This window comes from Epinephelus lanceolatus, chromosome 16 (assembly GCF_041903045.1).
Source record: "Epinephelus lanceolatus isolate andai-2023 chromosome 16, ASM4190304v1, whole genome shotgun sequence".
NCBI classification, from domain to species: Eukaryota; Metazoa; Chordata; class Actinopteri; order Perciformes; family Serranidae; genus Epinephelus; species Epinephelus lanceolatus.
In genome coordinates, this window is record NC_135749.1 from 5,976,193 (window position 1) to 6,000,171 (window position 23,979).

General features: G+C 40.9%; 1 protein-coding gene across 2 annotated transcripts in view; it reads right to left on the reverse strand.

The window, feature by feature from the left end:
- The window catches only part of fam135b (family with sequence similarity 135 member B), a 78,924-nt gene extending 58,491 nt beyond the window's left edge, over positions 1 to 20,433 (reverse strand). Inside the window, exons 1-4 of one of the 2 annotated variants that reach the window (XM_033638041.2) lie at positions 19,995 to 20,433; positions 15,121 to 15,164; positions 9,153 to 9,249; positions 1,349 to 1,428 (exon numbers count right to left, since the gene is read on the reverse strand). In XM_033638041.2, coding sequence (XP_033493932.2) covers positions 1,349 to 1,428; positions 9,153 to 9,229 — 157 coding nt within the window. In that variant the 5' untranslated portion in view covers positions 9,230 to 9,249; positions 15,121 to 15,164; positions 19,995 to 20,433. The remainder of the gene's footprint in view (positions 1 to 1,348; positions 1,429 to 9,152; positions 9,250 to 15,120; positions 15,165 to 19,994) is intronic. The other variant, XM_033638040.2, reaches the window with a different exon arrangement.
- Between the last annotated feature and the right edge of the window lie 3,546 nt (positions 20,434 to 23,979).

The following is a 23,979-nucleotide window of genomic DNA, read 5'->3' on the forward strand; positions in this document are numbered from 1 at the left end:
GAATGAGGAAATCAAATGGAGTGTGTGGCTCTGAAAGAGGGCGGAGACAGAGAGAAACTCGAGGTTCATTGAGAAAAACCTGGTCCCGACCAGGTTAGGTTCATAGAGTCTGTTACTGCGGTAACTGACCGAGAGCTTAAGTTACCTCTCTCTCTGAAACAGGCTAGAGTTACCCCTCTTTCTCTGGTTTGAGTTACCTCCCTTTTTGAAACAGAAAACTCAGAGTTTCCCTCATTTCAGGGTTAACAGACTCTGTGTTTTCACTAAACCTGCTTTGTGAAACGGACCCCTCGTCGTCCGTCCAGACAAATGTTTGTGTGGTTGCCATTTTGTTTGTTTATACATCGCTGCTCTGTAGAAGGAAGCGTAAGCGTCACACTGTCAACTACTGGCCTGGCATGTATACTGCAGCGTTTTTGGTCATTTTTGCAGATCCGTGTGCCTAAATGTTGTCTAAGGGCTCATTTATGCTCCATTTAAGTACAAAAATGTATACGTCCGTTTCAAACGATGTTACCGTCACTGCCCACATACTTCCATGTGTCCTTTACATTGGTATGGATGTTAACCAATATATCCAGCAGGAGGCAGCCCAGAGTCAAAAGTTTATGACAACAACAAACTCAAAAACAAACATGGCGACTGTGGAGGAGATATTGATAATGTACCTCTTGCATAAAAGACAAAAACAGAGGCAGCGTTGTAGGAGGCGGTGGTCGGTGAGGCCGTTAAATACATCGCGACTGGAGGACAGAGAATTCTTTTCTCTAATACTGCCGATGAGAGAAATTGAATTGTTATTTCTTCTTTGTGTCTCACTAGAGCTATGTATCGGGTAGTGACAGCAACACTGCCCCCACGGTTCCCGGTGGTACTGCTCCATTTGGCCCGTATCCGTAAGCTTTATGGAAATGGACGAAATGAACGCAGAGCACGGACAGAAGGCTCCGTCCGTATCCAGATCCATATTTAACATTGAGCAAAAAGACACAAAACAACCAAAAAGCGACAAAATACTACAATAAAGAAATGCCAAATGACCACTTGGGGGGGGGGTAGGGACCTTTCTGAGCCCAGGGCCTCATTGTCTTACAGTCTGCCTAAGACTGAATATGAGTCATTGAACTTAAAATCCTGAGTCTCCACACATCACAACAGTTGGCATTTGCTGAAAACATGTACCAGCCCATGGGTTCAAAAAAAAAAGTGTGATTACAGAGAACCAATACAGCAGATTGGAAGCTTGTCTGCAGGCGAGCACGAGGATAGTGTTGTCAGACTGGTCTTGTTGATGTCTAAATCTATTACGTGTGAGTGTGTGTGTGTGTTTCTGTGGATGTCACAGTACCTGTATTGTCTTGTGTTGTCGCTATCAACCTGTGGGGCACTCGAGGTGAGACTTTGAGCCCTGCTCGTACCTGGTAGAACCTGAGGGAGAGGATACAGACAGAACAGTCACACTTATAACTGCACAAAATAAATGTACATACTGATGTCTCCTGCCTGGGGGTGTCAGGAAGATACACAATATGAATAGTAAAATATTCGTGCTGGTGTTCACCATCCTGTGGAGGTAAAAGACAGGGAAGGTAAAAAATAGCTTGAATGCAGTTCTCTATAACCAAGGTATTTACACTCAGTGCTATTTCACAGATATTTTTAATTTTCAGGCTTTGATTTTACAGAGCCACATGCTGTGGGTGGACTTGTTCATGGACGACAAGAATTTAATATGTGGCAGAGGGCCATACTCAGGGTCAGATGCCTGCCTTGGAATTTTTTTCACTATATTCAAAAGTAGTATTTCTTCAAGTGTTGAAAATGTAAACCAGTATCCTGCTGCATGCACCAGGGCTACTTGTTTCAGATATGCTTTTGAAGTGGCACATGCTGTTCCAAAATGAGAGGACTTAAACCTATTTGCTGATGAGGACAGATGCAATCAAGTCACATCTAGATGGAATACAGGAAACTGTGTTTGAGCATCGACGGGTTTTATGTAAAAAAAAAAAAAAAAAAATGACAAGTGTTGCTTTTAAGCTTTTAAGAAGTGCTTTTCATGACACGGACGAGAAGCTCACAGTGTCATGTTAAACAAAATCAGCCATGAATTGTACAAATGTAGCTAAATTATTAAAGGATAACGGGCAAATGGTTATCAATAATGAAAAAGACATAACAATGTACCTCTATTCAAAGGCTGTAAACTATACTGTACATGGGATCAGATGAGCACTGGTGCTAGATTTCTACAGTGCCGGCATACATTAAGCGTAAAATGAAAATGTATTGATCCCAGGGAATGAGATTATTACAGCTACCAGAGTAATTTTATTCATAAGAAAGAAAGGAGAATATCAGCAGAGGGCTATAAATGGAAAACAGAATATAACAGCCTCACTGACTTAAACAAGGATTATTTACACGACATTCCAGACTATAGGCGGCGATGGAAAACATGTCTTTTTAAAAGGTCACTCTGACAGTTTAAGTCAAAGCAGCTTTGGGTAAAAGCACATCTCAGCTCTCCGGGGACACATTGGCAATCTGAGAGACCAGAGCGTGCCTGTGAACACAGTCATCACATCAGTGTGTTTGTGACAGCGCTCCTAAAGATGGAGGCTTGACGGAGAGGAGCACAGGGAAGGTTCTGAAAGGTTGATAAATAAATAAGGGATGTTTACGGAATGAATTAGGTCAACTCAGTGGGCAGTAAGTGGTCAGAAACCACTATAAACAGATTTATAGACTCAATACTAAATGTTTAATTCTCAATAAATGACATTATTATTTACTTTAGAAGGCAACCTCTGAAATATTTCTTGGTATAGATGATGGAGGACAATGGTGCTCATCAGTACTTTACATTTTGTTTGCATAGTAGTACATGAGAGAGATAGTCTTGTAAAACAATCATGTTCCTCCTCCTCCTTGTAGTGCTTCCAAGGACATTTCCCAGAATCTACCGCAGCTGAAGAAAAACAACCAATCAGAGCTGAGGAGTCTCTAACGCAGCTGTCAATCATGCCAGTCACAAACATATTTTAATGAACTGTTCAACTGTAAAAAGGGAAAGAAGATGCTGCAGCCTGTCCTCCATTTCCTCCAACAACGCGGGGCAGTTGTTGACCATTGAGGTCCATCCAGATGTGGCAGAGAAGTGTGTGAAGGCTACCTGTGTTCTCCATAACCCAGACACCTGCAGTGAGGGCGAGCATCCCAGTTGCCGTCGGTGAAGTGGAGCCTGCATTGAATATTAGCACCAAAATAAATATCCATCTGTCTCTGGTGAGTTTTTTGCGTGTGAAAATCAATAAATATTCACTGTATCCAGCAAGTCACATGTCGCCTGAATGAATGTTGTTTACTGCAACGGCAGCAGCACATCAGTGACGTCGGTGACGACAGGAAAATCTCAACGCTGATAGGCTGCCCCGACACAGCATCAAGTGAATATTTCGTTGGAGTTCAATATTTTGAACTTGCGCGAAGAGGCAAATGACGCGAATTTCGCGTGTTTGCTCCATTCACGTCGCGCCTCATTCGCATCATTCACGCCACCGGCACAAATCAGCGTCTATTCGCGTCTTTACATTGACTTTGTATGTAATCTTATCGCGCGAAAAATTCGCCTCGTGCCCGGTGTGAACACACTGTAATGAAACACAACCTTTCTCATTTTACAGCTAAACAGTACACTAAAATATGTGTCTTAAACCATTGCAGGTGAGAAATAGGCAGTGCAGTAACACTATGTTAATTCATATTGATTAGCCCTGCCTAGTTTGACAGGCGGCTCTGATTGGTTGTTTTCATTTTGTCGTGTTGGAGGGAGTAAATAAGGAAATAGTATAAAGACCAAAAGTCTGTGTGATGAGGCACGTTGGAGTGTCGATGGGTCTAACAAACCACGTATTCTCATACAACAGTTCCTATGATATCCTACGAATTAGGTAAAGTTACACTTAATGTACACTTAATTGACTAACGTGAACTTCTGGAGGTCAGATTTTGGCAAGTAAAGTTACTGGGGTCTGTTTCAGGAAAAGAACCATGGCGAGGACGTACCTTAAAATGATTCAAAGTGCACACAGCTCCGAACACAGGACTCAAGGGGAATGTCTGCGTTGATCAGTGATCCTACTACTACTACTTCCTTGTTTACTCCAGTCAGTGCATTGGTCATGTGATGGCAGGCTTTCAAAATATGTGAAATATGTACGGATTTGGGTGCATTACTTTTCGTAGGAAAACGTACAAACAGTTGGTGAGAACAGTCTGAACAAACACAGGAGAACAGTGTTTGGAACCATGTGAAATCAAGTGAACCTGTAAGTATTTTACAGTACTACTTTCATGCATGAATTGTTACCACCTCAGTCAAGATTTTTTTTTTCTCAAGTGTTTTTATTCCTCTTTAGGCATGAAAAAAAGTTATTAAGTTTATTTTTCTAAAGTAACTTTCAAGGAGTGTTTCACATGTCCACTCGGGTGGACAGAATGTGTTTAAGTTTTAGACTGCAAAAAATAAACCAATTTAAAAATCAAATATATCATGTGAAGCTATAAAAATATATTCTAATGTTATTTAACTAGTGTGTTCACATCTTTAAAAAATAATGATAATACTTTCAACGCCACGCAAAGGCATTGAACTTTGCTCCTGACTCCTCAGCCTCTCCCCTGTCTTTCAACTCCTTCCTCTTCACTCCTCAGCCCCACCCACCTCCTCCTGTTGAACTAAATCATTTTTTCAATGAACATTTTCTGCATAAAAAACAAAAATATTGTCAAAATATTATTTCTGTTACAAGAAACTGTTCATTACCTTCTAATAACGTAAAGAAATTAATTTACAGACAAGAAAGTCACTGCAGATGAAGTATTTTCAAGAACAATAAAGTTGCAGTACTCAGTTAATTGTAGTTGAAATATAGCCAGGGCTGCATGATGTCCAGTTTCGTGGACAGATTATTATTGCAATTTTCTCAAAACATATAATTAATATTTGTATAATTAACAATTATATTGCTCCCTAGATGTTACCAGACACTGACAACACCTGGCCAAAGGGTGGCAGCGTATGGCATGACGCACTAGGGTCCACTGTGGTGACGTAAATGCGTCTATAGCATCAAAACCCATAGAAAATGGCTTTTAAATAGCTGTCCACTGTGGTGACCACTATATGTGAAAGGGGCACATTGTCACCATGTTTCTTTTCCTAAACCTGACCTACATAACTTTACGTTAAATACATAAGTTTAGGTTAAGTACGTAACGCCATTTGTCAGGTGCTAATTCATGAGATATCATAGGAACCATTATACGAGGACATGCCGCAGGGGAACTTAGTTTTTTTCTCACAGACTATCTCTCTCAGGTACTACTGTGTGGATATAGTGAAAGTTCTATCAAATACAACAAAAAGTTATTCTTATAAAAGTTACCACCTACAGCTTTAAGAAAATGCAGCTGGGTTTGTAATTCAAGCATCTGAAGCAACCTAAGACTCCATAAGTGAAAACTAAAAGTTTGATGCTTATCGCCTTCTTTGAAATCAAATGTAGATTTAATCAGTATTTTCACTGCAATCAGCAAAACACCAGGCTCTTCAACGAGTACAGCTGCGTGGTCCCCCACTCTGGTGCAGGGACTTGTATTGATTTCAGTAGTTACACTGCTGTGTGGTGAGATGCACACGTCCTGGTAACTAAACTATTCTTTTTCTGCAGCGCCTCGTCTTTACACTGGGATCCAATTCTTCTCAGTGTCAACATCGGATCTCTGCTGCTATCTGAAGCGACGTGGCAACCGGTAAAAACAAACATATTAGAGCACTCAGCTGGAGGGATTACCATGATAAAGCTTTAGCCCATCCCATTTGGAGAGGGAAAATCATTTTGATAAAGCTGCTGTTTGAGCCGGCCAGATGAGAGCTTTTAATCTTTGTGCAGACGCATCAGCAGGATAAATATGGATCTTTTTTATGGCAGGGAATATTATAAAAAACTCAACTGGGAAAGTAAATATTTGAACTCTTTCATTTACACCTCTTATTCTACTTATTGATACAGCCTGTAATATTTCAATTTGTTGTTTCTATGTTGTAATATCACAGCAGCGGGGGCAGGGTCATTACAGATGGGCACTCCTTTTTACACGGTCATAGATTGGAGGGTTTTTTTGTTTTTCCAGATTTCGTTCCCACAATAAAGGCTTCGTGAGGAGGAAGTTAAACAGCGAGAGCAAATATGGAATCACAAATATTTTATCTTACACACCTGAGAGGAGGAGAGAAATGTATTTAGTGGAAAAGCAGGCTCTGTTCTTGAGCTGGTGTTGCTGTGGTGGTCAGAGGCTGCGTCAGTGAGGCTATGTGTTGAAAGTTTCCCTGCCAAGTTTAAACAAAACTTTATTTCCTCCCACCGCCATCTCTACTCCATCACTGCCCTTGGTAATATGTAGCAGCATCTTCTGGAGCCCTCGTGGCTCAACCAGCTCATCCACCTCTAGGGCTCCATCAGTTAATCCGGACTGGAGCAGTGAGCCATTACACACACAGGGTTGATTCTACATTTTAAAAATTACATTGATGGTGGCGGTAGTTTTACACGGTCAAGGAGTGACTCCCTTCCTTGAGTTTAAAGTGCACATGACTTTTAAACAAACAATAACCTTGACAGATCGAGCATTTCCATATCACACACGGATGTTGCTCCTCCACTCCACATGGATCCTTTAAATAAACACACTATCAGATATTAAGTTTGCCTGAGTGAGTTTCGGCACAATTGTCCAGATCTGATTTTCCCTCTTGAAACCCTCTCCGTCCCTCGGCTCAAGCCAGGTCTCTCCAGCTCTGATAGAGACGCACACGCAACCACAAGCTGTGCACAGTAATGATGCCGCTGGAATAAGAATGTAATCACACTTTATAGCAGCTTTAATTCTACAATATCTGCAGGAGTTCACCCCCTACCTATGAACCCTCCAATCATTCTTTTTCAGCCTGAAAAGCAGTAATGTTCCCGCTCAACAAAGAACCATAGCAATTAACCGGTCTGGCGGCGCCGTCAGATTTGATTTTGCAAATCATCAGAGAAATAGGGAGGTAAGCCTTCCTGATACTGGTCGGACTGTTATTTCATTAAATGCTTTTTTAGCTCATGAATTTCTTTGCAGTAGTTTAATGTATTTGATGTTTATTTTAAATCAGTTTTGAGAGCTTTTTTTGGACAGGCTCTTATTCTATGTGTCTGTTCATCTACCTATGATATTTATATTGAAATCAATAAAATAAATGTTTTTCCAATTCAGAATATTCAAATATGTGATTTGATGGGATCTGTACTTAGCCAAAACTCCTTTAGAGACAAAGCAGAGATAGCAGCTCCTAGAATCCGCTGCTTACCTTTTAGTCGTTTCACTTAAACTGGTGATTTTTTCTCCATCATGCTTGAGTTTAGCTGCTGCCTCGTTTACTTGTGTGGTACAAAAAACTGGATTACCAAGACCTGACTTTATACAAATTGATATCTTTCAATGTCAAGTAACAGCTAGGGAAAAATCTGTCAGTAAATTTAGCTGTAGCTAAAGCTAACGCTGACTATGTCTATCTATAATCTCAAGAGCTAGCTTTAAATGTATGCGACAGAGCATTCATTTAGCAGCAAACCACTTTTTGCTATGTAAAGATATAGTAATGCTAAATGGACCTGCACTTACAGAGTGCCTTTCTAGTTTTCTGACCACTCAATGCACTTTTTACTACGAGTCACATTCACTCAATAACACACACACTCACACACCGATGAAACAGCCATCAGGAGCAATTTGGGGCTCAGTATCTTGCTGAAGGACGCTTCAACATGTGGACTAGAGGAGCTGGGATTCGAACTGCTGATTCCAATCAGCCTCTACCTCCTGAGCCACAGGATTGCAGTGAGGTAATGGCGTCCCAAGGAGACTGGCACACTCATTACTGCTGCTTTGAAATGCACTTATACATAGTGGCCACTGCTAATATTGGGACGGAGTCGTTACAGTAGCAGTTAGCACAGCTACAGTAGCTCCATAGACTGTATATAAACATCATTCTTTTATCTTTATTACACTGCTTATGGCGAGCTCCGTCAGCATTACTACCACTGTTAAGCGCTGTTTATGCAGTTAGCACCGCTGGCTGCTAGCCACTGGGTGACCTCCATCTTTAAAACCCTGTCCAGACAACTTACACGCTCTGACTGATGCGAAGAGCAGCTTTTACTTGATGAAGCTGTCTGGTTGGCTGTCTCTCTGTGACAGAGTGCATGTGACAGTGACAGTTGCAGCTGCAGACTGAAAGCCTACATATTATTTTTACAGAAGTCACACATGTCTGTGGTATAATATTTGTATATGATACATCAGATGTCACAAAACCTGATTCAGACCAATATGTACTATGTGCGTTTGGCCTTTCATGGATTATCTGGGTTCTGAATGTGCGTTCAACCCATGCTGAATTGTAAACCACTGTGTTATCAGACCACATGATACATTTGTCAACACATCTGTCAACATCCAGCTTAGTTGTTGCAAAACTTTTTTCGTTTTTTCTTTTTTGAGACGGAGGGATGCAGTTTTTCAGAGTATCTGAGTCTTTGTCCAGCAGGACAACAGGTATATTTTCAATGCAATCTGTCGTCAACACACAATTACTCAATCGATACACACAAAGTCTTGGAAATGCAGGTATATAGTTGTCATACTCATACTGACTGAATGTAAGAAAATAAATTTGTGATGCCCTCCGGTCAAAAGTCATCATGTGTCTTTGTGATATAACAATAATCTACTTAGGTGACCTTATGGATTTTTAGTCAAGAAAAATTAATTCATTCATTCATTCATTAAGAATAAAAAATAAATAGATAAAAATAAGTGAAAAAAAGAATAAAAAAGTAAAACAAATAAAAAAAAAATTTACAAAAGCAAATATTTAAACAAACAAACAAACAAACAAACAAAAAAAACAGCAAATATTAAACTGTGTGGATCCATCAACATGAACATGTTCTGTGAGTTTCCTGAGTTGTCGGTTGCAAAGCCAAATATTAACAAATATCACAGCTCCAGAAATGTGATCTGTGCAAAGATTAATTACTCACCCCCTTTGAAAGAGATCCACATTGTGAAACTTGTGCAACTCTACAGAAAACTCCAGTGTTCCCTGTACTTCAGACATGATATAATCCCACTCATCACCTGTCAAAAGAGAAGAAACACAGTAAATATAATATGTAAAACAAATATGCACAGTAGAGATAAGACAAATGATGACTTCTAAAACTAGCTTGTGTTATTTCCTGTGTGCTGAGGTGATGTGACTGTCACAGTCCAGCGTGGAGAACTCTACAGGTCCAACATACATCCTGTGAATATACCGTAGCTGTCACCATGACCATTCAGGTTAATGTTGAAGTGAGCACCGCCCTATGATTGAATTATTTCCCAGTAAAAACATGTGCAGCTGCTCTCTTTGTTGAATCTGTCTTAATAAGGGATGCTGTGAGCTGATTTGAGTTCAGCCTCTATTATTGTCAATGTCAGCCCTGTGGTACGTTGCTATTATTACCTGTATAATTGGTAGGATTAGATCTATGTGCTCAATAGGTCTGCTGTGTTACTATATTGCCCTTTAATTAAATATCAAATACCTGCAAAACTGGTGATTATCGTTTTTGTACATTTAAATAATAATTTTATGATTTCTTGATTTTCTATAAGCAGCTGCAGAGAATGAAATTCTGAGAAAAAAATCTTCCTATCCTGTCTGGCATTTTGGAAATGTAAGTTTAATGTCTCAAACACAGTTTGCAGCACTAGATGTCATTTACACAAGAAAAAGAGCGATGTGTCCACCACAGTGTTTCGGCTGTATTTTTAACTAACCTACTGAAATATGTGCACATACAGTTCCTTTGGGCAGTGGGGTCCCTAGAAATTTTTAATGGGGGTGGCCGGATGGGGCCACTGAAAATCGTGGGGTGGCACATCAAAGCCATAATTAAACTTCAGGGATTCAAATATGCTGCTGAATAATGTACACTTACTGAAAACTATAAAGGAGAGTTAAGGAATCGCACACTGATAAACTCTGGTTTCTGATTTTACAGTTAACCTGTTCAGTACCTAATTATGTTTCAAACACACAAACACAAAAAATATTGTAATGGAGAATTTCTACTCTAAATGCACTCATAAACCATCAGCCAAAAGCATGTTTTAACTAGAAAAGCACTCAGAGAGTGCAGACCTCCGCCAAGTAGGTGATATTCCCTCCCCCTCTGCATCAGATTTTGCAGCCTGCATCACAATTAGGTTATTTGCATCACTATCATTATTAGGTTATATATGCCTTCACCATGGAGACACTGTGGTGTATTTAGTTTGTTTGATTTTGTACCAACACAGAATATAATATGTGTTTTTGTATTTTCACTTTCTTTTTTTCCAACACAGAACATTAAGTTCAACTTTAGAATCACAATATTTAGCAAGTAGAACTAGACGTGCTTTCCGGCCACCAGATGGCGCTATTTTGCTGCTGAGGCTGTCAGACGATAGACTTTATTTATTATTTTATCCACTTTGCTTCAACCGATCACCGAACCGTTCACAACTTTTTGAGGTATTTTGCAGACAAACAGACCAACGCCGGCGAAGACACAACCTCTTTGGCGGAGGTAATTAGAATACTTTATTAGTTGTTTTTGCTGTCCATTCCAATAGACAAAGAATCCTAACACAGAATCACCTGATAGTAAAAAATGACCTTCAGTGGTCTTAACAGAACTTTTCTGCCAACAAAAAACACAAGTTAATTTATTTCTCGTGAATGGGTAACTCGTATCAATGAATAAAGTGATGCTTTAAAACACACTGCATATATATTTTGTGCATATTTTGTCCTCACCAGTCAAAATATTATACATTTCTAAAGTATCTCCAGAAAACAGTTTGTCAAAAACGTCCTGAGATGAATAGTCTGTGGACATATTTAATAAAAGATAGTGTAAGTTGATTATATCGTCAGCAAATTAAATCAGAGCAGCATTTCTCCTTTTCATTTTCCAGTGACTCTCGGATCCAGCATCCATTTTGAAAAAACTGTAAACTTTAGATGATGTGGAGCACTGTGATTAGCTCATAGACATCCAGTCAAATAAGTCTGTGCACTTGGGTGGAGTCAGATGACAGTAATCATAGATCTAGACATCCCAGAAAAGTTTTGTCCATTGGAATTGACGGGAGATCTGAATGGGTTAATGTCACAAATTATCCAATGTGCATAGAACATTTTGAGTTCCACAACAATCCTGTTAGAATGTGTTATGTGTCTGCACATGTTCAGTGATGGTCATTGCCTCAGCTCAATGAGACAGCTGCAGGTAAATAGGCTACTCAGTATACCTAAATGAGCCAGACCACAGAAAAATCTCTAAAAGAACCTGTGATCACCATATCTCAGATGCGCTGAAGCTCAATTCACACCCATGTGAGCAGTGGGTAGTAGCAATTAGAGCTCAGTGAATACCCAGCAAGACCAAACATGAGCCGTCTAATTTTACTCTGAATCCAATAAAACCATTAGGAAGAAACACAGACATGGACTTTATTCTCTGCAGCATTCAGAGGAAGTGCAGAGAAAGTTGAAATTGTAAAAACAAAAACAAAAAAAAGAACAGAGCCACTAAACGTAAGGAGATGAAGCACTGACACTGTTTACAGTACAGGCTCTCAAATAACCCCTCAGTGAATGCTTTGAAACACAATCCTTGCATGTGTGCAGTATTTGGTGAGTGTTCCAGTAAGTGTTGTAAAAAATGACACGGACAGTCATCACCAGAGAGGAAGGTGCTCACACACGCTGTGAAACACCTTTCAGAAGTGCAACTACGCTTGTACATTACAACGACGAAGATCAATCTGGACAGGCTGGTTTTATTTCACCAGAGCTCAGACACTGGGTTTCTGGCTCATGATCAGTTTAACAGACGTGGACATAAAGAAACTGCACTGTTCTTGTATTGTAATGTAAAGCTAGTTAGAGTATGGTTAGCAATCCTTCAACAATGACAGCAGTATAATTCAGGCACCAAATGTACTCTTTACACGTAAAACAGTTTTGGCCCCACAAGAAGAATTAAATGATTAAAAGTTCAGTTTAGTCGATGTCCCCATGGTGTTGCATCACAGGAAAGAATACAGCTGGAACCACCCCACCCCCTCAGTATTGCCTGCTCAGTCCCAATAGTGCTAACTGTAGACCAAACTTCTATTTCTATTTTGAAGTTTTAAGCATAGCTTTGCCAGGAACCTGTTCCTGTTTAAGTCCACACACTCTGCACAATTTGATGCCAGACTTCCGGTTTCTTTTTCCAATGACTGCCGAGTTCCTCTATTGTTATTGACCTGTTGCTCAGAGGTACATTTAGCGCCTTTTACACTGCCTGTCCAAGGCAGGAATATCACACCATTATGCCGCCTCGCCGTTTTGTATATAAGGTATGATCAAGTAATGGGGGGGGCAGAGTTGTCTCATCTTTAAGCTGCCACGGGAGATAATAGCAGCACCAAAATGATGTCTGTATAACCCACTGTGTGAGATTTAAAAAATAGCCGTTAGCAGCTAACTCAAAGAGGACGAAAAGCAGCCAAAATAGCCGCAAAGTGGGAGAAAACAATGAGATCAGGATTTCCTGACCAGGGATGAGCGATTACACCGTTATCAGTATCTGTGTCTCTATCTGTTCAACCAACTAAATAACCTGTACCTGGAGCTGCACCTGGAATGGGCGGCGTTTAAGTTGACAGTGTGTGGGATCAATTAGTAGTTGTTATTCTAAGCCTGACATTGATATTGGTTGATCAGAAGTTGCTATACTTAATAATTATTAGAAAACTATTTACAAACAACAATCTCAGAATAAAGCTTAAGGTATTTTTTTATCAAAAGAGTAAGAGACTGAACACAGGTACCCAGATGATGATTACCCCTCCTCAGGAGTACAGATATTGACACATTTTACTCGGATACTACTCATATTGGAATGAAGTACATTATCTGTACTTGTTTAATCTGAGTATTCAGCTCAACCCTACTGCTCACCCTCCGAGCAGAGGACGAGATCAGCTGCGATAAAGAAGACATTGTAAATGATTGTTTTTGCCATGTTAAGGTCATTGTTATTGTTTATAAAGTGCTGCTGATGCGTATGTTCTTTGTCACACAAGAGGCCAGTGCTGTTGTGATGAACGTCAAGCCTCTTTTGTTCCACGATGCTGGGATGCTATTCAAAATCACACAGTGGAGCTGCATGATGCTACTGTTGTTTGGTTCTGTGTCAAAATGCAAAGCAGACATAAAGAAGGGACTTCGTAGCGGCGCTGTAGCATGATCTCTGTGTAAAAAGGGTTTTTGTCTCTTTGTTCCCTTTCACCTATCGGTCTGGACGAAGCATTGAATGGCATTTTGTTTTTCATGTAGCCTACAGAAAAACATTTCATACAAAATTACATATGTTTGTAAAGATGACTTTCTACAACCTAAAAGCATCAAGTCCCAATCAAGCCTTTATGGCAAGAGAGGTAAAACTTTACAATCTGTTTGACTGTTTTGCTTACAACTGTTAAAAGACTTTCCTCTTCTAACATGACAAGAGTGTCATGTTAGAAGAGGAAAGTCTTTTAATATGAAGACTACACATCATGTTTGGTAAACTTAATGCTACATTGCTAACGTTGCTGCAGTTTAATCTCGGTCAAATCAAATAAAGAGCAGGACAGAGCCGCTACACTACCTTAATATCTGATAACATCCAGGACTGGCTTCCACACAGTTCTCTACACACAGTGGGTGTGCTACAGTAAATGGGGCTTTTTGAACATAGCTCCACAAACCAGTCTAGTACCAGTCTGATGATGAGCTCCTTTACCTTGGAAGTAATGCTCCGTTACTACTCCTTACACTTTTGCTCTCATGTATTTGGTTTTGGAAAGGCTAAAAGAAAATACAATAGGCTTCCTTCTTAAAGGGATAGTGCACCCAAAAATGAAAATTCAGCCATTATCTACTCACCCATATGCCGAGGGAGGCTCAGGTGAAGTTTTAGAGTCCTCACATCACTTGCGGAGATCCCAGGGGAGAGGAGGTAGCAACACAACTCCACCTAATGGAGGCTGACGGCGCCCCAGATTCAAACATCCAAAAACACATAACTGAAACCACAAAATATCTCCATACTGCTCGTCCGTAGTGATCCAAGTGTCCTGAAGCCCCAAGATTAAAAAAGTTGTTTGGAAAAACGTCATTTGAACTCTGTTTTTAGCCTCATTGTAGCCTGTAGCTCTGACTGCCTCTCTGTGGACCGTGTTCATGTGTGCGCTTGCACGAGACCATGAGACATGGGCATCGCCTTCATGTGTGTTCATGTGCTTTCACTGGTCGGGACTGTGTCGGGACTTCAGGACACTTGGATCACTACGGACGAGCAGTATGGAGATATTTTGTGGTGTCAGTTATGTGTTCTTGGACATTTGAATCTGGGGCGCCGTCAGCCTCCATTAGGTGGAGTTGTGTTGCTACCTCCTCTCCCCTTGGATCTCTGCAAGTGTTGTGAGGACTCTAAAACTTCACCTGAGCCTCCCTCGGCATATGGGTGAGTAGATAATGGCTGAGTTTTCATTTTTGGGTGCACTATCCCTTTAACTCTTCAAATCATTGTTGTGTTAAATCAAAGTGCTGCCTGCAGGCCTATGGGGCCTTCAGAAACATTTCATGCAGCCCCCTGAACATTACAGTAAATCCATGCATTATATTTTAATCATCCACCATCCATTCCAATACTTTTACTTTCAATAACTTACATGAAATGATCAATTAATACTAGTGCTGTTAGCTAAAGTTAGAGATTTTGGTGGACAGCTTGCAACCACACCTTTCTAGTGCAGCCTTGACAAAACTACCCCGTGCACACCACTGTTCAGGAAAGGGTCAGCTGTTCAATTTAGCAACCACATCTAATTTTTTAGTCCAAATACACTAGTCTGGGGGTCAGGGTTAGGTTAACTTACCTTGGCTAAGGGTGTTGGTAATTCTTCGCTCCAGGATTTGCTTCCTTAAATGTAAAAAAAAATGTCCTCATTAAGCCAACAGTCAGATTTGATTTGTCAGGTCTGATAAGCAGGGAAATGTGTTTCGGCGTTCCCTAACTCCAGACTTTCATTTGTGCAAATAGGGTGCGTCTAAGGTGTCCTCTCTGTTGGCAGTAAAACCCTCTCCTCCACCTCACTTATGCTGATAAGATTTATTATAAGAATCTTGCCAAGTGTAGAGAAAGAAGGGCCAGTAAATCTTCAGTAAAACCTGAACCTGTGCCGTCCACAACGAGCAGTCTGGAGGAGAATGCAAAGGTGACTGTGCTCATGTAAAGCAAGCACCACAGTGCAGCAGTCATGAGAACCACAGTAACCTCCTTTAATATCCTACATTAGCTGCTACAAATGGCCCGAGGAGACAAGAAATGACACGATTGTTTCCCTCTTCCTGCTGACTCTGCATGTCGTGTCACATTGACACTCTGCAGCTCTGCAAGAGCAAAGCTTCGCATGTGTCAGGGTGACCACAGATGACAGCGGTCATCATTACGTCCTGAGCCAATTATAGGCCATTTGATGTGAGACTGGGAGACACTGGGGTATGTTTGGCTTCTGATATCTTCAGCGTTGATTAAGCTGCTCCACTGCTTCCCTAATTCACCGAGTTGTAAGCTGGCATTCCAGTTATCTGTTATCTGCCGTCTCAGAGGCTCAAAAAAGGAGCTGCTCTCTTCCCCAGTAATGTGTTAGGCACTGTAGGCATTAGGGAGGGGAATGAACACTGTGTGCTTGATTAAATGGAGGCTCACAGTCCAGAGACTTAATATGCTCTCGTTCCCACCAAAACAACGGCTACAACACAAAGACACATCAATAACTTAATCAAATCAGCGAGGCACAGACCGAAACACCCACACTGACAGCTTCAAAGGCATACAGCTGTCAGTCATCTACGTAGAATACACTGTGTTGCCTTTGATGACGATGACAATGATGATCATGATGATGACGATGATGAAACAACTCATCAGCTGCAGCAGACGATAATGTCTTTAAAGGGCAACGTGGGGTTACATCATGACAGCCCTTTAATTCTTGCTTGCCACTGTAACATTTAAACAACAAATCCCAAATGTCTGTTTTTATAAAAGGCGTCCTGAGACAATATACTTTATAGTCAGATAATTATAAATCAGAAAAATAAACATATAGCATATCAGCAGCCTGATCCCAGCAGCAGCTTACAGATAAAACCTTTTTTGGGCTGATACCAGCAGGTCTATTTTTAGAATATTTCAACCAGTGTTTCCCCAGCAGGATTTTACAGGGCTTTGAAACAGGACTTTGTGTTGGCAAGTGATAACACTTCCTATCACATGTTGTCATTTCCTGATACCTGGGCCAAATACCTGCAAACATCACTTTAGTAAGACAGAAGAGTTTGTTGTCAACGGCTGCAAGAAAGAAAACTATAACAAAATATGGCTACAGTGTGTCTGTACAAGACTTTTATGAAATTATGAAAGATTTTATAATTTTTCATACATTTTAATTTTAATACATTTCTAATCTATTTTTTTTCCCTTTTTCTTTCTTTTATATTGTTTGTTTGTTTTTGGTGGTACGTTTTATTTTTTTATGCTATTTTATTTCATGTTTTTCCTTCTTTGTTTGTGTTTGTATATTTGCAAAAATAAACCAAGAGCAATAATGAGAATAGTCTACACGAAACAAACCGGATGTTTCTTTTTTTTCTCAAGTACTCTTAATAAAAACTGTTATCAACAATAATTTCCTGATCATTTCCTAATCTTTTTGTAAGAAGTTTTCTGGGTTACTGTTGAATCAATTAAATTAAAATTGGAGAAAAACACCTAGTTGTGCTGATTTTGTAATAAGTTGTTAGAGTCCCCTTGAAATAATGACTCAGTTTAATTCAATTTAATTCAGTCTGACAGAAAACATAATTAAAAAGCTGAGATTCCAAATAATTAAAACATTTTAGAGACTTCTTGGGGAAATTAAAGCCCTTGAGATTTTCATTTATCATTTTCCTATCAAGACTAAAAACGGTCATCTTGTTTTTTTAAGCAGTAACCTGTAAATGTGTTTACATTCTGTAACGTCTTTCTATACGGTAGTTTTAATTGTTAAAAGTGGTGTAAAAATACATTGATCTGATCACTGATACATATCCTCATCTTTAAGATTCGCCTTTGTTTTGAAATTCCCATGGCATGTCTGTGTCACCATTTCTATCCAAGCACACCTCCGAAAGCAACCTAGCGAAAGACGTGGTGTGAAGCCAAGAAAAAGCCAAACAGGATATGTATTGATATCCCATCATGTCAATCACAGGCCCCTGAATTGAACCAAATCCAAATTCTATTGTGGCAGATTTTGTGATATCAGCAAATACTGTATGTGTCATTCACACTCCTAATTGTCCCTCACTGGATTCAAATTCCATACTTTCCCACACTATGCGTTTGTTTGGCTGCACTGTAAACACAAGCATCAGCTGCTCTTCAATGTACTTCTGACAGAGTAGCTGCTAAACGAGTGTTTGCTGCCTCTGGAGTTCTGGGACTTGTCGTATTAATCTTTGTGATACCACGAGTAGCTACTAGTGTCGCCAAATTCACCAGAAATCTTGAGGATTACAATTTTAAATCTTCTCATAATAGCCGTGAGCTTGTTTCTGAGCTGTGTGCTTCGGTTCCTCAGGCTGCAGTTGGCATGAAAGACTCCTGAGCAATCCAGTCAGAGAAAACACACTAAACATGTGGCTGCTAACACACTAACAATCAATCAATGGATGATTAAAAGTCGTTTTCTCACAATACCGGTGGAGTTTGGATTTCCCGAGCCCAGTTCACCTTTCTATTGATATACAGACTGTGGTTATAATGCATGCTGTAGTCTGAAAGCTGCACTATGCTGCTCTCCCACACAGATCTGCACAACCTGTAGCCTAACTAATGCTCACAATTTGCTGCTTGTGCGTTTTTACCAACTATCTCTTTCAGATTTTCTACTTGCAGTGAATCATTAAACACTAATCATTACAAAACAGCCATCTGCTGTCTGATTACTATTTAATGCAGGCCACACACACACTCACACACTCACACACTAGCTTTCTTGGAGGGCCACAGTTTGCAGTATTTCCTCCACCTTCAGGAAAAACTAAAACTCCTAGCTGCCCTTAAGCTGCCTTCCGCCGCTGCTGGTGGTATCAGCTCAGTTGGGAATGCTGACTGACATCTCCCATCTCTGCTCGGGGAGGACGAGGAGGCAGCATGTTCGTAGTGACTGCATGTGGAATGAGCAGATTTTGCAGCCTACGGAGGCGTAGTTGTCACTGTAACACAAAGTCATTGTGTTCCACGACTGGGAGCTGCTGTATGTGTGCACAGCTCAAAGGGCCGGAAATTAATCTGAGGTATTATTCCATTCATTACCGTCCAGCTCCCCCTGCAGAACACAATAACAGGACAAGGACTATCACCAAATAAAGTGACAGAGGGCCAACGGGCTACAGCAACCTCCTTCAAGCAAAGAAAGGAAACAAAATGTTGTGAATTCTGTCCAGGATTTGAATTAAGGATATTAACATCTGTCGAAACGAATCTGTGGAGACAGAGTGTCCTTTACAGTGAAGCACTGAGCCAGCAATCGTGAGAGAATAATCTAGCATTAGCTAAAACCCTCTATGATGCTGTGTTAGGCTCTTTGTTGTCAGAATTACAAATCCCTGCAAAGGCACAAAAAAAAGTGGAGTTATCAAGTTAAACGAGTCCGAGTCTGACTTTGAGAGGATGTGAGCAGCATCCTTGCTATCTCCAAATGAGATTCTCTCACGATCAGAGGGCTTTTCTGCAAAATAGAAAAAAGGCCGATAAAGTAACCAGCCGGAAAATCCTACATTCACAACCACAGAAGTCCTTCTGGTGTTTGGAGAGCTGCTGGAGCACACGCAGACTCACTGTTTGTATTCACAACTGTTATCCACTATTAATTGTTTGCATGAGAATGTGCATGTGCTCCTGAAAGTCAAAAAGTAGGAAAGTGGGCATCACTTGAGTTCACTTACGTGGTCTTGTGGTTTCAGAGATGTTTACAGCAGTCACATGAGGGCCTGAGGTCGTGCCACATTACAGTACCAACAGCCTTATTAACTGTGATCTGTTTAACCTTGCCTCGCTGTTTGCTTCTGCTCTTATCTTTTTCGCAGCCTGCTGTGACAACTCTGCATTGTTTCATGTTGAAGTGGGAGCTTTGCTTTGTTCGTTTCAGACAGCGTGTGGGACTATTTCAGACTACAGCATCTGTGAAATACTGATAATAAACAGCACAGGCTGTACTGTGCAGGAGCTCTGACAAACATCCTCGCTTGCCATTAAGATGCACAGTTGCCAGCAGAGTTTGTCAATAAATTCAATTATGCTGCATTCATTTAGGCATGGTATTTTTTCAGGAATGCTTTTATTTTGAAAGGCCAATTTAATTTAAATTGTCCTTTTTGCTGTGTTAACTTCAGTGTGGAGTGTTGTTAGGGCTATACACAAGGACACATGCCCAATGACCACACATACAACAGTCAGACAAAGAGCCTCAGCTGCCATATAGAAGCATGATATATATATATATATTAATAAAAATCCCTCATTAGACTCTGTGTTTCTTATTAAATCCATCCTCACTGTCAGCATCAGCAGCCCACTGTGGCAGCTTCCTCTGCTGTCACCTACAACAACGAGCTCCTCCGATGTTCCACGCACACACAGACAATAAGCACCGCACTAAAGCAGGAGCAGGGTGTCACATGAAGAATAACACAGGCTCACCTTAGCAGTGATGAAGCGTAATATCCGCAGAGGGTTCGGGTCCAGCCTTCAGTGAGTGAGCCGCTGCTTGCGGAGGGATGCGCGGTTTGCAATGTTTATATCACCGCTTCTCCTGCTGCTGCTGCTGTTGCCATGGTTATTCATCCAGAGCCTGTATGTTCTGCAGTCCCCCCTCCTCTCTCTCTCTCTCTCTCTCTCTCTCTCTCTCTCTGTATCCCTCTCTATTCCCTCCCTCCGTCTCTCTCTCCTGACGGGGATTGCAATTTGGGAAAGTGCGGCAGCGTCTGTCGCGGAATCTGGCTTTGTGTTTATCCTCCGGAGCCGCCCCGCGTTCTGCACACAATACAAACAGACTGTGGGTAGTTTCATAAGGGGAATATTAATAGTCAGCACCCGGGCAGTGTGTGTGTGGTGTGTGTGTGTGTATGCGCGTCCTGCTGCTGCACTACAGTGTGTCTGCGTCCAGTGCGCGAGCTGACGTCACAGCCTGCCCCTTAAAAGCCAACTAAAACGTGCAGTCAGAAATGACCATGCTGAGAGGATGAGTGTTATTGGCAAAACATTAATGCAATTAATGCGCGTGTCACGTGACTTGGACGCCATGGTAGATTTGGAGACGCAAAAATAAACTTTTCTGACCATGCAATCTGACACAGTTACCAAAAACACTGATCAGAAAAGAAATCAAGGAATCAAATAAATCAATAGCAGAAGTCTATAATTAAAAAAACATTGACTTTGAACACTTCTGCAAAACATATGTTGCATTTGTACATTATTATGTCGCTGATACATCAATACTTTATGTTAATTTACGTTTCAACAACACTCAAGTTACTGTGTTAAGTTTTGACAACCACTTGGTTATAGTGGAAAAAAACATATTTTGGTTTTCAAAAACAACCCTCTTTTTGTGGCACAATCACAGCTGGAGAAGCCGCCGAGGTCTTGTTGAAAACCAAGCGCTTTTCTTAATACTATCCCAGCTAGAAACACAGTGTTGTCTTGGTAAAAATCAGCCGCTTTTTGTGGCACTATCCAGGCTGGAAATGCAGCTGTGTTTTGGTAAAAAAGATTTGCTCAATCATGATACTATATCTGCTGCAAACACAGAGATGTCTTGGTCAAAAACAGCTGCTTTTTTGTGGTACCATCTCTGCTAGAAATGCAACAATGTCTCTGTAAAAAACAACCACTTTTTCATGGTACTGTCCCAGCTTGAAATGCATGGATGTCTCGGTAAAAAAAAAAAAAAAAAAGTTTTTATGTGGTACTATCTCAGCTGGAAACACAGAGATGTCTTGGTCAAATACAGCTGCGTTTTGTGGTACTCTCTCTGCTAGAAATGCAGCGATAATCACATTTTCATTGCAATGTCCTGGCTGGAAACATAACAATGTCTTGGTAAAAATCAGCCACTTTTTGTGGCACTTTCTAGGCTAGAAACGTTGCAGTGCCTCGGAAGAAAACAACCATTTTTTGTGCAACTTCCCAGCTGGAAAGGCAGCTATGTCTTGGTAAAAGAACAGCAGCTGTTCATGGCATTGGCCAGGCTGGAAATGCAGCAAAATCTTGTAAAAAAAAACAAACAAACAAACAAACAAACAAACAAAACATAGCGATGTCTCAATAAAAAAAAACACTTTTTGTCAAGTCAACTTTATATATAGAGCACATTTAAAAACAACAACCCTTGACCAAAGGGCTTTACAATGGATACAATTATGCACAACAAGAAAAATAATCAACCAAGACAGCAGAGTTCACCTTCAGCAAATTCAATGAAAAAGATGAATATCAAACAATATGTTCTCATGATGAATCACCAAAAGCTAAGCAAACAAGACAACACAAATCCCACACTGAGAGGCAGCAGGACCAGCAGTCCCCACACCAGAGACCTCCCTCCTCTGCTGCTGGCACAGGAGCTCTCAACCACCTCCTCCATGCCAGGTGCACTGCACCTCGTTAGCTAATGCAGCACACCTGGGCAGATCTACAGTGGAGGGAAACAGGACAGCAGTAGAGAACACACAAACAGCTGTAACATACAATAAATGTTATTATCTAAATTCCAAATATAATCCCAGAGTGGCTCCAATCAATGCCAGTACACTTTAAAACCAAGATGGCCTTAAAGCGAGAGACTGCAATGGTGCCCGAGAGTTCCAGGAACCCCAAAAGCTCCAGAGTTTTGTCTGACACATAGACATAGATTTTAGGGGGGATGCAGGGGACACTGGCCCCTCAGTATTTAGAACATGTTAATTTGTCCCCCCAACACATCAATCAATGTAGTGATGAAAACAAGTGATGATAAGAAAATCACCAGGATGCAGAAAATTAAGTGTTTGATGCTCAAAATTCCCAGAGGGAGGACCCCAGACCCCCCACAAGGAAGCCTATGCTGCTGGTTTGGGGGGTAATATGCACCACCCAAGCCCGATACCAACGAAGTGACCCTTCAGGACCTTAAATCCACAGTTACTGATTTTCTGGGCAATTTGGGGCCATCTGTGAACACAGCAGACATGTTATCACCTTGTAACATTCATTTTAGCACAAGTAGCAAACCTTTTGTATTTACACGTCCAATAGACACTTCTCAAATGTAAGGCCAATATTCAATCTTCTTTTAGTTTTATTTTGGTCTCTACCAACTACTATGGGAAATATCTGGATGTTCATCAGCTCGTGGCTAAAGGGCCGATCACACCTACAAGTGGCGCTAGAAACGCGGATGCTTCAAAGGCACTTGAAATGCCTGAAATGCCCTTTCAATGAGCGGGGGTGCGTGCACAACCGGGCGATCAAAACGTTAAAAATGGACACAAGATGGAGTTTTGGTGCTACTGGCACCTGACGCCCAAAAGTTGAGATTATTTCAACTTTCAGCATCTACAAACACGCGTCTAAAAAGACGCCAGAAAGATGCTTGTCATAAAAAATGCTTGAAAACCAGTCAGACGCGCCGTATCATAGGGAATCAATTGTTTTACTGGCGTATCCTTTCTAGCGCTCCTTGTAGTGTGATCGCCAGAGATGGGACCAAGTCACACATGTGCAAGTCTCAAGTAAGTCTCAAGTCTTAACCTTCAAGTCTCAAGTAAGTCCCAAGTCATTTTTTCTTGGGCAAGTCAAGTCAAGTCACAGGTTATGTCAAGTCAAGTCAAATCAAGTCAAGTCCTGTAATAGGTCAAGTCAAGTCCAAGTCAAGTCACCTTATTATTGTAATTTTACCTGCAGAATCTGATCTTAATAAAGTGAAAAGACAAGATATAAGTAACTGTCAGTAAACATTGACTTCATCGCTGCAATGTTTACTTTGCAGGGACGACCCCCATGCACGCGCATACACACACACACACACACACACATACACACACACACACACACAACCAAGGCAGCAGCCAAAATCACCCATTTAGCTCATTTGACCCTGTGTTGCTCGTTCATAAAACATCCAGCTGGTCTTGTGAAGAACCGAATGTTCGCTCATGTTTTCTGGGGTTAATGTTAGCAAATAAATTAAAAAACAAGTTCCACCAAACCCCCACCGCACCCCACCCCCGTATCGTATCAAGCTAACGTTAGCGAACTACCGACTAACCAGATAATATTAGCTAATTGACAAGCACTTACTGGGCAGAATGGCTCTTCAAATGACGAACAGAGTTTGAAGTTGTCGCCTGACTGTCCAAGATGTTTATGCCGCATGTCTTGCACTGTGCTCTTCGTCTTTTGCCGTAATAATGGTCATTCCGAAAGCCGAAGACGATGACTCTCGGTACCCCTCCCGCTGACATGTTGATGCCTATCTGATATAAGAGGGCCTGTTTCTCCAATAAACACGTAAGGTACGTAGAGAGGGCATGACTGATTGACAGGGTAGTGATCCAATCATGACAACACCATTCTCAGCCTGCGCTCCTACCGGGTAATCAACATTATTTTTTAAATTAATTTATTAATTGTATATTCCAGC